Source organism: Panulirus ornatus, chromosome 20, assembly GCF_036320965.1.
Source record: "Panulirus ornatus isolate Po-2019 chromosome 20, ASM3632096v1, whole genome shotgun sequence".
Classification (NCBI taxonomy): Eukaryota; Metazoa; Arthropoda; class Malacostraca; order Decapoda; family Palinuridae; genus Panulirus; species Panulirus ornatus.
In genome coordinates, this window is record NC_092243.1 from 65,913,827 (window position 1) to 65,926,391 (window position 12,565).

Sequence of the window (12,565 nt, forward strand, 5' to 3'; positions counted from 1 at the left end):
ATAATTTATTCCTCATAATGAGATGTATCCACAAGTACTCATTCCCTTCAACCATCCAAAAAACTTATGACACTAAAAGATGTTTGTTTACAGGCCTTATCAACCATACAGCAATATATCCAGTCCTATAAAATTGTGGTGTAGAAGTAACCAAGCAACCTACAAAAGCATCATAGTCAGCAATAGTCACTACACCACAGAGGTCCATGGCATACTTCAAAAATTACCACATTCAGGAAATTTTCCACACATTTATACTGCTATTAACATGTCAAAATCATCAGAAGACACCACTGACCTGCACATGATCATCTAAGCTGTTGATGGCTGAAGATACATCATCTAAACCCTGGATACTCTCGGTCTGGGCCATGGGAATTCTCGCACTCCTTACTGTTTCAGAAAATAAAGTTACAGCATATATAAAATTAGCAGTCACCACTACTGCCACCTAAACTACAGCACATATGGAAGCTAATAGTCACTTAGGGTGTTCTGTTTCTTTTTCTTATAAATAAGTGATGAAGTGTGCAGTGGAAGGCTAGAATGAATAAACTAAAAAAACATTACCTCTTGAATGGCATGCTGTATGTATTGTTGGATAATGGTATCATATGGTATGTACACATACCATAAAATCAGAATTCTATCTAAAGAGTAGATAAGGATGAACTTTCATGTCCAAGCAAAATCCCGTCAAAAAAAATTTCAACAAAACAACCCAATCCATCTCAAAAATGAGTCTTTGACAAAAAAATATCCTCACTTAGCTCCTTATTTGGTATCTTTTTTTGTAAAGTAATACAAGGTTGGAATTCCAGCCTCCCACCCCTCTTAGTCACCTACTACAACATGTAGAAAATAAGTGGGTAGCATTCTCTAGCCCCTATCTCCAGGGACAAAGAAACAAGAAATTCTGTTAAAAAGTGGCTCTATGAAATATATTCTAACAACAATTTCTTAGGTCTTTACTGAGATTTTTGTTTTGTTTTAATAATTTGGCTCTAAAGCAAGATTCTGCATAAAACACACACAAAAAAGACTATAACACAGACATTTACATACACAGGACAACACTGGAAACAAGTGAAATTAATATAATTCATATGCTAAGGGTCTCCAATGCCAAAGCAGAGGAACTGAAGATTACAGGAGGGTGAAAGGCGTGCAAGGAATGGAGTGAATTGGAATGATCTGGTATACCAGGGTCGACGTGTTGTCAATGGATTGAACCAGGGTATGTGAAGCGTCTGGAGTAAACCATGGAAAGGGCTGTGGGGCCTGGATGTGGAAAGGGAGCTGTGGTTTTGGTGGATTACACTTTCTTTTTTCTTTCAAACTATTCGCCATTTCCCGCATTAGCGAGGTAGCGTTAAGAACAGAGGACTGGGCCTTGAGGGAATACCCTCACCTGGCCCAATTCTCTGTTCCTTCTTTTGGATTACACATGACAGCTAAAAACTGGGAGTGAACGAATATGGCCTTTATTTTTCTTTTCCTAGTGCTACCTCACTGGAGGGGAGGGATGCTGTTTCATGTGTGGTGGGTTGGCGACAGGATTGGGTAAAGGCAGCAAATACGAATATGTACATGTGTATATATGTATGTATACAATGAAAATGTATATGTATGTATATGTGCATGTGTGGGCATTTATGTATATACATGTGTATGTGGGTGGGTTAGGCCATCCCTCATCTGTTTCCTTGCACTACCTCGCTAACGCGGGAGACGGCGATAAGTATCATAAAAAAAAATAGAATAAAAATGTTTTTTCCTACTTGCTCACCTTTTCCTACACTAGCAAGGTGGTACCAGGAATTAATGGAGAACCACCTCACTTTCTCAACATACACTCTTTAGATGCCATGTATGATGCATCAAAACTGGAGCCTCCATCAATAGCCAAGCCCCACAGTCTTCTATGGCTTCCCCTGACCACTGCATAAATCCTGACTCAGCCCAATGACAACATATCACTCCATGAATACCACACAGCTTCAATTCTCTGTATCCCATATATGCATCTCACCCTTCTGAATGCTAAGGCCCCAATAACTCAAAGCCTCTTTCACTCCATGCTTCAAAACCCTTTTTGATCTCCCCATTCCCGAAGCTCCTGCCCACTTCTGACACATACATCCTCTCAGTAAGTACAAACAATTTCAGCATACCCTAGTAAACTCTCTCAGTCAAACTTTATTTGCTACCACACCTCTCTCTTACATCTCCCAACCCTCCTCATACTACATGCTGTCATCAAGCATTTAATTTCCTATATAACCACAATCTTCATTTAGGGACTATAACTCTCTCGCAAGCATACAACACAGTTGGAACTACTATACCAATAAATACCAATGTCTGACCTCACAGTGCCCTCTCTACAGTTCACTTAAGCTCCCACAGTAAAAAATGCTGCAGTGTCCACTCCTGGGTATTATAGCATTTCACTAACTCCTGGTTCTCCTACTTCAAAATCACAAGCAAACCAACCCATTTTGCCCCTACTAATGTCATTACCTCAACTTCCTCATACACACTTACACATTCTCTCAAACTAAGACATCAATCAGCTGCTGTAGTTTCTCCCTCTAGAGCCATGTAATCTGCAAATAACAATCAACTCATCTTCCAGGGCACCCCAAACCCCAGAACATTTTAAACCTCTCTAAGCCCCTCACATTTACCTTCCTTACCACTTCAACCATGAACAGACTGGAAAGCAATTATAACAACCCCTATCTTTGACACAGACCTCCTTCACTTAGAACCACTTGTTTCTCACACATATACCTTACTCTCTCATTAAAACTCCTCATTTCATCTAGTAGCTTTCCTCCTACTTCATATATTCATAAGACCTTCCACAAGGTATCTCTGCACATTCTATCAGACACTTTACCCAGATCCATAAATGCCACACACAAATGTTTCTCCATGTAACTTACACAAGTTTTTCATAGCAAACAACAGGTACACATATCCTCTACCACTCCCAAAGACACACTTCTCCTTTCCAATGTGATGTTCTGCCCCTGCCACCTCCTCTCAACCATCACTCTCCCTTACAACTCAACAGGTATACTGTTATCTTTGTTATTTGAGCCATCAATTTTATTCACCCTACATTTATATAACGGCACTATAAGGGCATTCCTCCTATCTTCAGGGGCCTCATCTTGGGCCATACTTGCACTGAAAACAGAGACTTACCAACCAACTATACTTGTCCCTTTTTTAGAGAAATTCAACTGTAATGCCATCCACTCCAGCCACTTTGCCACACTTAATTCTACGCAAGACTTTCACCACCTCCTCTCTTCCAACCAAACCATTTGCCATGACTCTGTCACTCCACATAACTACCCAACTCTAACATCCTACATCTGTCAACCCATCAACAAACTCAAGAGTCACTCAGAGCACTCCATCACTTCTGTATCGTTTCTTTTTTCATGTTATCACCTTCCCATACACACCCTTCACTGATGCCCCTATTTATTCTCTTTTTCTCAGAGAAATATCAAGTTCCTTCCAAAACATTTTCCTATCCTTCCTGAAGTGTGCTGATATCTTCTCACCCCATCTCTCCTTTGCCTTTTTTCTGTTCCCCATTACTCAATCTCTCTTATCTCTACTCACAAGCATTTTTTCTTTTGAAAGCTCACTCATTTTCACCATCTTCCCAACCAAGTCACTTCCCCTTTTCTTAAAGCCACTACAAACTTTCAGACTTGCCTCTTCCAAGAATTGATCAAAAATCCCATTAGCTGTCCTCAGCAGTCACATCCAAAAGTCTCTCATTTAGTACATAATCCAATAGTGCTTGTTGACCCTCAACCCTACTTACCAGCCTATATTTATGGATGGACTTTATTTTTTTTTTAACTAGGTACAGTATTCCTAATCACCTATCCATTTTCAGCACACAATTCCACTTGCTATTCACCATTTTTATTTACACCAGGTACCCAGACCAATTACAACCTCAACTGCCACATCACCCACTTTTGCATTCTAATCTCCCACCACTAATCCTCATTCTCTTCCCATAAGACTAATCTTACTTCATTCCACTCGCTATCACATGGAGAAGCAAAGAAAATCACTCACATCTTAAAATCTACTTTCATTCTTGCCCACATCATTAAGGTGCTCACTTTCTTATGCTCTTTAACATATTTTTACAACTCTTCTCTCATCAGAAGTGCCAATCCCCTTTTCTTTACTCCTGCCCTCACATTAACCTCAGACTTTAACCCTTGGACATTCCCAAACCATTCTTCCCTCTTCCCCTTAACCTTAGTTTCACTCACAGCCAGAGCAACCAGGGTTGTCTCCCCAAATATAGCTCTTATCTCTCCATTCTACTCATTTTGGTTACATCTAAGCACATTCAGACACCCCAGCTTAAATCTTTAAGGAGCACTTCTTGTTTGGCCTTTTCTTCTGTTCCTTCTTTCATAAAATGACAATACAAGGAAAGAAAGTTTTCGGCAACCAGCTCATACTCGCATTTGCTTCCTCTTACAATATGCAAGAAATATGTGGGCAGTTTTCTTACTCCCTAGTCACCAGGAAAACAGTCCTATAACAATCCTAAAATATGAAGCTACTGAAGGATGGAAAACAGTTTCTATAATCAGAACCCATCATGAATCTTGAGAGAATTTGCTTAAGGATGGATTAAAACACTGTTCTGCTCCACAGAATAAGATGTTTCAATGAGCATTCACCCTCCTTGATCATCATAAATCATATAGGAAAAGTAGAGGTTCATTCACTCAATTCAACGATCACATAACAACCTGCCCAGGACTACATCATGGCATGGCCATAAGGTGATGCCAAGATAGCATTCCCATTTAACAACTGACTGTTGATGTCTGTGCCTGTTACTATCAGGAATCAAAAAACATATTTTCATAAAAGTAAAGCGATCAGGGCCTGAACATGCATGAGGGTGAAAGGCGTGCAAAGAATAGAGTGAATTGGAACAATCTGGTATACTGGGGTCAACGTGCTGTCAATAGATTGAACCACGGCATGTGAATTGCCTGGGGTAAACCATGGAAAGTTTTGTGGGGCCTGGATGTGGAAAGGGAGCTGTGGTTTCGATGCATTATACATGACAGCTAGAGACTAAATGTGAATGAACGTGGCCTGTGTTGTCTTTTCATAGCGCTACCTAGCGTGCACGCAGGGGAGGGGGTTGTCATTTCATGTGTGGCGGGGTGGCGACAGGAATGAATAAAGGCAGCAAGTATGAATTATGTACATGTGTATATACGTATATGTCTGTGTATGTATTTATTTTATTTACCTTATTTATTTATTTTGCTTTGTCGCTGTCTCCAGCGTCAGCGAGGTAGTGCAAGGAAACAGACGAAAGAATGGCCCAACCCACCCACATACACATTTATATACATACACGTCCACACAGCACATATACATACCTATACATCTCAATGTATACATATAAATACACACACAGACATATACAAATATAACCATGTACATAATTCATATTGTCTGCCTTCATTCATTCCCATCGCCACCCCGCCACACATGGAATAACAACCCCTTCCCCCCTCATGTGTGCGAGGTAGCACTAGGAAAAGACAACAAAGGCCCCATTCGTTCACACTCAGTCTCTAGCTGTCATGTAATAATGCACCGAAAACCACAGCTCCCTTTCCACATCCAGGCCCCATAGAACTTTCCATGGTTTACCCCAGACGCTTCACTTGCCCTGGCTCAATCCATTGACAGGACATCGACCCCGGTATACCACATCGTTCCAATTCACTCTATTCCTTGCACGCCTTTCACCCTCCTGCATGTTTAGGCCCCGATCACTCAATATCTTTTTCACTCCATCTTTCCACCTCCAATTTGGTCTCCCACTTCTCCTCGTTCCCTCCACCTCTGACACATATATCCTCTTTGTCAATCTTTCCTCACTCATTCTATCCATGTGACCAAACCATTTCAAAACACCCTCTTCTGCTCTCTCAACTACACTCTTTTTATTACCACACATCTCTCTTACCCTATTATTACTTACTCGATCAAACCACCTCACACCACATATTGTCCTCAAACATCTCATTTCCAGCACATCCACCCTCCTGCGCACAACTCTATCCATAGCCCATGCCTCACAACCATACAACATTGTTGGAACCACTATTCCTTCAAACATACCCATTTTTGCTTTCCAAGGTAATGTTCTCGACTTCCACACACTCTTCAAGGCTCCCAGAATTTTCGCCCCCTCCCCCACCCTATGATTCACTTCCACTTCCATGGTTCCATTCGCTGCCAAATCCACTCCCAGATATCTAAAACACTTCACTTCCTCCAGTTTTTCTCCATTCAAACTCACCTCCTAATTTACTTGACCCTCAACCCTACTGTACCTAATAACCATACTCTTATTCACATTTACTCTCAACTTTCTTCTTTCACACACTTTACCAAACTCAGTCACTAGCTTCTGCAGTTTCTCACATGAATCAGCCACTAGCGCTGTATCATCAACGAACAACAACTGACTCACTTCCCAAGCTCTCTCATCCACAACAGACTGCATACTTGCCCCTCTTTCCAAAACTCTTGCATTCACCTCCCTAACAACCCCATCCATAAACAAATTAAACATCCATGGAGACATCACACACCCCTGCCGCAAACCTACATTCATTGAGAACCAATCACTTTCCTCTCTTCCTACACGTACACATGCCTTACATCCTTGATAAAAACTTTTCACTGCTTCTAACAACTTGCCTCCCACACCATATATTCTTAATACCTTCCACAGAGCATCTCTAATCTCTATCAACTCTATCATATGCCTTCTCTAGATCCATAAATGCTACATACAAATCCATTTTTTTTTCTAAGTATTTCTCACATACATTCTTCAAAGCAAACACCTGATCCACACATCCTCGACCACTTTCTTCAAAGCAAACACCTGATCCACACATCCTCGACTTCTGAAATCTCACTGCTCTTCCCCAATCTGATGCTCTGTACATGCCTTCACCCTCTCAATCAATATCCTCCCATATAATTTACCAGGAATACTCTACAAACTTATACCTCTGTAATTTGAGCACTCACTCTTATCCCCTTTGCCTTTGTACAATGGCACTATGCAAGCATTCCGCCAATCCTCAGGCACCTCACTATGAATCATACATACATTAAATAACATTACCAACCAGTCAACAATACAGTCACCCCCTTTTTTAATAGATTCCACTGCAATACCATCCTAACCCGCTGCCTTGCTGGCTTTCATCTTCCGCAAAGCTTTCACTACCTCTTCTCTGTTTACTAAATCATTTTCCCTAACCCTCTAACTCTGCACACCACCTCGACCAAAACACCCTATATCTGCCACTCTATCATCAAACACATTCAACAAACCTTCAAAATACTCACTCCATCTTCTCACATCACCACTACTTGTTATCACCTCCCCATTAGCCCCCTTCACTGAAGTTCCCATTTGTTCTCTTGTCTTATGCACTTTATTTACCTCCTTCCAGAACATCTTTTTATTCTCCCTAAAATTTAATGATACTCTCTCACCCAAACTCTCATTTGCCCTCTTTTTCACCTCTTGCACCTTTCTCTTGACCTCCTGCCTCTTTCTTTTATACATCTCCCACTCATTTGCATTATTTCCCTGCAAAAATCTGTGTATGCATATATATGTATATGTTGAAAGGTATAGGTATGTATAGGTGCGTGTGTGGAATGTATGTGGGTGGGTTGAGCCATTCTTTCGTCTGTTTCCTTATGCTATCTCGCTAATGCGGGAGACAGTGACAAAGTATATATCATTTTTATTATTATACTTTGTCGCTGTCTCCCGCGTTTGCGAGGTAGCGCAAGGAAACAGACGAAAGAAATGGCCCAACCCCCCCCCCCCCCCATACACATGTATATACATACGTCCACACACGCAAATATACATACCTACACAGCTTTCCATGGTTTACCCCAGACGCTTCACATGCCCTGATTCAATCCACTGACAGCACGTCAACCCCGGTATACCACATCGCTCCAATTCACTCTATTCCTTGCCCTCCTTTCACCCTCCTGCATGTTCAGGCCCCGATCACACAAAATCTTTTTCACTCCATCTTTCCACCTCCAATTTGGTCTCCCTCTTCTCCTCGTTCCCTCCACCTCCGACACATATATCCTCTTGGTCAATCTTTCCTCACTCATTCTCTCCATGTGCCCAAACCACTTCAAAACACCCTCTTCTGCTCTCTCAACCACGCTCTTTTTATTTCCACACATCTCTCTTACCCTTACGTTACTCACTCGATCAAACCACCTCACACCACACATTGTCCTCAAACATCTCATTTCCAGCACATCCATCCTCCTGCGCACAACTCTATCCATAGCCCACACCTCGCAACCATACAACATTGTTGGAACCACTATTCCTTCAAACATACCCATTTTTGCTTTCCGAGATAATGTTCTCGACTTCCACACATTCTTCAAGGCCCCCAGAATTTTCGCCCCCTCCCCCACCCTATGATCCACTTCCGCTTCCATGGTTCCATCCGCTGCCAGATCCACTCCCAGATATCTAAAACACTTCACTTCCTCCAGTTTTTCTCCATTCAAACTCACCTCCCAATTGACTTGACCCTCAACCCTACTGTACCTAATAACCTTGCTCTTATTCACATTTACTCTTAACTTTCTTCTTCCACACACTTTACCAAACTCAGTCACCAGCTTCTGCAGTTTCTCACATGAATCAGCCACCAGCGCTGTATCATCAGCGAACAACAACTGACTCACTTCCCAAGCTCTCTCATCCCCAACTGACTTCATGCTTGCCCCTCTTTCCAAAACTCTTGCATTCACCTCCCTAACAACCCCATCCATAAACAAATTAAACAACCATGGAGACATCACACACCCCTGCCGCAAACCTACATTCACTGAGAACCAATCACTTTCCTCTCTTCCTACACGTACACATGCCTTACTTCCTCAATAAAAACTTTTCACTGCTTCTAACAACTTTCCTCCCACACCATATATTCTTAATACCTTCCACAGAGCATCTCTATCAACTCTATCATATGCCTTCTCCAGATCCATAAATGCTACATACAAATCCATTTGCTTTTCTAAGTATTTCTCACATACATTCTTCAAAGCAAACACCTGATCTACACATCCTCTACCACTTCTGAAACCACACTGCTCTTCCCCAATCTGATGCTCTGTACATGCCTTCACCCTCTCAATCAATACCCTCCCATATAATTTACCAGGAAAACTCAACAAACTTATACCTCTGTAATTTGAGCACTCACCCTTATCCCCTTTGCCTTTGTACAATGGCACTATGCACGCATTCCGCCAATCCTCAGGCACCTCACCATGAGTCATACATACATTAAATAACCTTACCAACCAGTCAACAATACAGTCACCCCCTTTTCTAATAAATTCCACTGCAGTACCATCCAAACCTGCTGCCTTGCCGGCTTTCATCTTCCGCAAAGCTTTCACTACCTCTTCTCTTTTTACCAAATCATTTTCCCTAACCCTCTCACTTTGCACACCACCTCGACCAAAACACCCTATATCTGCCACTCTATCATCAAACACATTCAACAAACCTTCAAAATACTCACTCCATCTCCTTCTCACATCACCACTACTTGTTATCACCTCCCCATTTGCGCCCTTCACTGAAGTTCCCATTTGCTCCCTTGTCTTACGCACTTTATTTACCTCCTTCCAGAACATCTTTTTATTCTCCCTAAAATTTAATGATACTCTCTCACCCCAACTCTCATTTGCCCTTTTTTTCACCTCTTGCACCTTTCTCTTGACCTCCTGTCTCTTTCTTTTATACATCTCCCACTCAATTGCATTTTTTCCCTGCAAAAATCGTCCAAATGCCCCCCTCTTCTCTTTCACTAATACTCTTACTTCTTCATCCCACCACTCACTACCCTTTCTAACCCACCTCCCACTCTTCTCATGCCACAAGCATCTTTTGCGCAATCCATCACTGATTCCCTAAATACATCCCATTCCTCCCCCACTCCCCTTACTTCCATTGTTCTCACCTTTTTCCATTCTGTACTCAGTCTCTCCTGGTACTTCCTCACACAGGTCTCCTTCTCAAGCTCACTTACTCTCACCACCCTCTTCACCCCAACATTCACTCTTCTTTTCTGAAAACCCATACAAATCTTCACCTTAGCCTCCACAAGATAATGATCAGACATCCCTCCAGTTGCACCTCTCAGCACATTAACGTCCAAAAGTCTCTCTTTCGCACGCCTGTCAATTAACACGTAATCCAATAACGCTCTCTGGCCATCTCTCCTACTTACATAAGTATACTTAAGTATATCTCGCTTTTTAAACCAGGTATTCCCAATCGTCAGTGACAAAGTATAATGAATAAATATAAATAAATAAAAGTAAAGAGCAAATGGAAGGACAGACAAAACAAAATAAAGTACATAAATCTCAACCTACAGGCAAGAAATGACACATCCTTCAGAACCTACGTATATCTCTCCCTATATACAGAGCCTTATGAGCATGAGGTCTTCTCTTTGCCTCCCCTAACAATGACACAGGGTTGCAAGTTGATCTTGATGTAAATAACCGGCAAGTAGTCATGCCAGTAATAACAAAGTAAACAACCTAATTTGTGGATGAAGCACCTGGTGGGCCATCCCAGCGAGGTAAACCTCTCAACCAGTTGAACTAAGTCCCAACTTCTCACAACACAGCTCAGTATCACTCCTTGCCTTGTATGTGAACATCACAACTCAAATTCACACACAATATGTTCACTACAAAATACTTTATACAAGTGAAATATCTGTATCTATACTGTCATTCAAAATTTTTGTCAGGGAATGGCCTCATAATTTCTAAGAAAGGGTTAAAAGAATTTTCTACAACCATATCAGACTGCATTATAACAAATGGATAGGCCCATTTGCCAAATTTCCACAAACCCAAGAACTTAAGGCATGTCTGACTCACTGACCTACTTTAAAATGGTTCTCTTAGAACTGATGGTTCTAAATGGATTGGCAAAAAAATAAAAGATTGTAAACTGCATCTTTACCCCTTAAGGAGTTTCACAATAGCAAAGACTTCTCTTAAATGAATTCTTAGAGGTCCTCATAGAAAACTGTCTGTAGATGATACATACTTTTTCAATGATTGAAACAGGTAAATCTCATTTATTTTCAAAAAATCTGTCTGACACATCAATCTGGCAACAACAGTAGTAGATTTTTCTTTCTTTCCTGTCCTAAAAAGACCTCCAACCCATCATAGTTTTCTTTTTCCTTGGTCTAAAAAACTTTATTTTTATTTATGAACCCACAAGTCTTGTTAACTGATTGTACTGCAGCTATACAATAAAAATATCATGAACATTCTTATGACCCATACCAAAGGAGACAACATCACTGCTTACCATTTGCACTTTTTGGTCTCGGTTTCTCTGGATTTGATGAGCCACTACTTTCTTCCTTATTCCTCTCCTCCTGAACTTTCTCTCCTTCATCTGAGCTAAGTATTTCTTCTGTTACTTCCCTACTATGCTTTCCTTCAGACACTTCATCATCCATTTCACGTCCTAAATCGGTGTCTTCACTTGAAGATGTCATCTATAATTTTTGAATCCTGAAAAAATACTGGTAATAAATCTCAAGATGTACCTACAATGCAGAATCATGATAAAATAGTTGTCTTTACTGTCCCTATCTATTACCACTGAAAGAATCAAACACAAACGTTTGTGAACATAGGTCATTTTTAATCTGCTGAATCATATCATTCAACAATTCAAGATTACTGTATCTTCACTGTCATACAAATCATAGATTTCTAAGAATATTGAACATGATATTAAAAAGTGAGGGGGGGAGGGGGATGGTATTCCATGTGTGGCGAGGTGGCGATGGGAATGAAAAAAGGCAGGCAGAGTGAATTGTGTGCATGGGTATATATGTATGTGTCTGTGTGTGTATATATATGTGTACATTGAGATGTATGGGTGTGTATGTTTGCGTGTGTGGACGTGTGTGTATATACATGTGTATGGGGGTGGGTTGGGCCATTTCTTTCTTCTGTTTCCTTGCGCTACCTCGCAAATGCGGGAGACAGCGACAAAGCAAAATAAAATAAATGAAAATATTAAAAAGTGGCAAATGGTTTAAGAATGGCAAATGATTTCAGCTCAAAGGACTGGGGATACCTGAAAAGAAATGCAACTATACTAGTATAAACAGCCAATTGATTAATGATTGTAAACACATATGTATTAGAACTAGCTACTATAAACAGATTAGAATCCATTACCTTGGCTAAAGCATGTTTTTAAACAGTGTACAGAAAAGTAAAGCCATTGTCGGTAGGTTCCCTATACTACTTCACTAAGTCGGGAAAGGCAGTTAGGTATACAAAACAAAATCCTAGAAGTAATTATGACACAAATCATGACAGTAGACCATGAATACAA

At 40.9% G+C, this 12,565-nt stretch overlaps 1 protein-coding gene and 1 long non-coding RNA gene across 4 annotated transcripts in view; one reads left to right on the top strand and one right to left on the bottom strand.

Moving 5' to 3' along the window:
• Positions 1–12,565, top strand: part of LOC139756072 (uncharacterized) — a 50,414-nt gene that overhangs the window by 35,841 nt on the left and 2,008 nt on the right. The window lies entirely within an intron of this gene.
• LOC139756071 (uncharacterized) overlaps positions 1–12,565 on the bottom strand; it is a 36,481-nt gene that overhangs the window by 21,784 nt on the left and 2,132 nt on the right. For both annotated transcript variants that reach the window (XM_071675084.1, XM_071675085.1), the window contains exons 2-3: positions 11,519–11,727; positions 299–393 (exon numbers count right to left, since the gene is read on the bottom strand). In XM_071675084.1, the coding sequence (XP_071531185.1) occupies positions 299–393; positions 11,519–11,711 (288 nt within the window). In that variant the 5' untranslated portion in view covers positions 11,712–11,727. The remainder of the gene's footprint in view (positions 1–298; positions 394–11,518; positions 11,728–12,565) is intronic.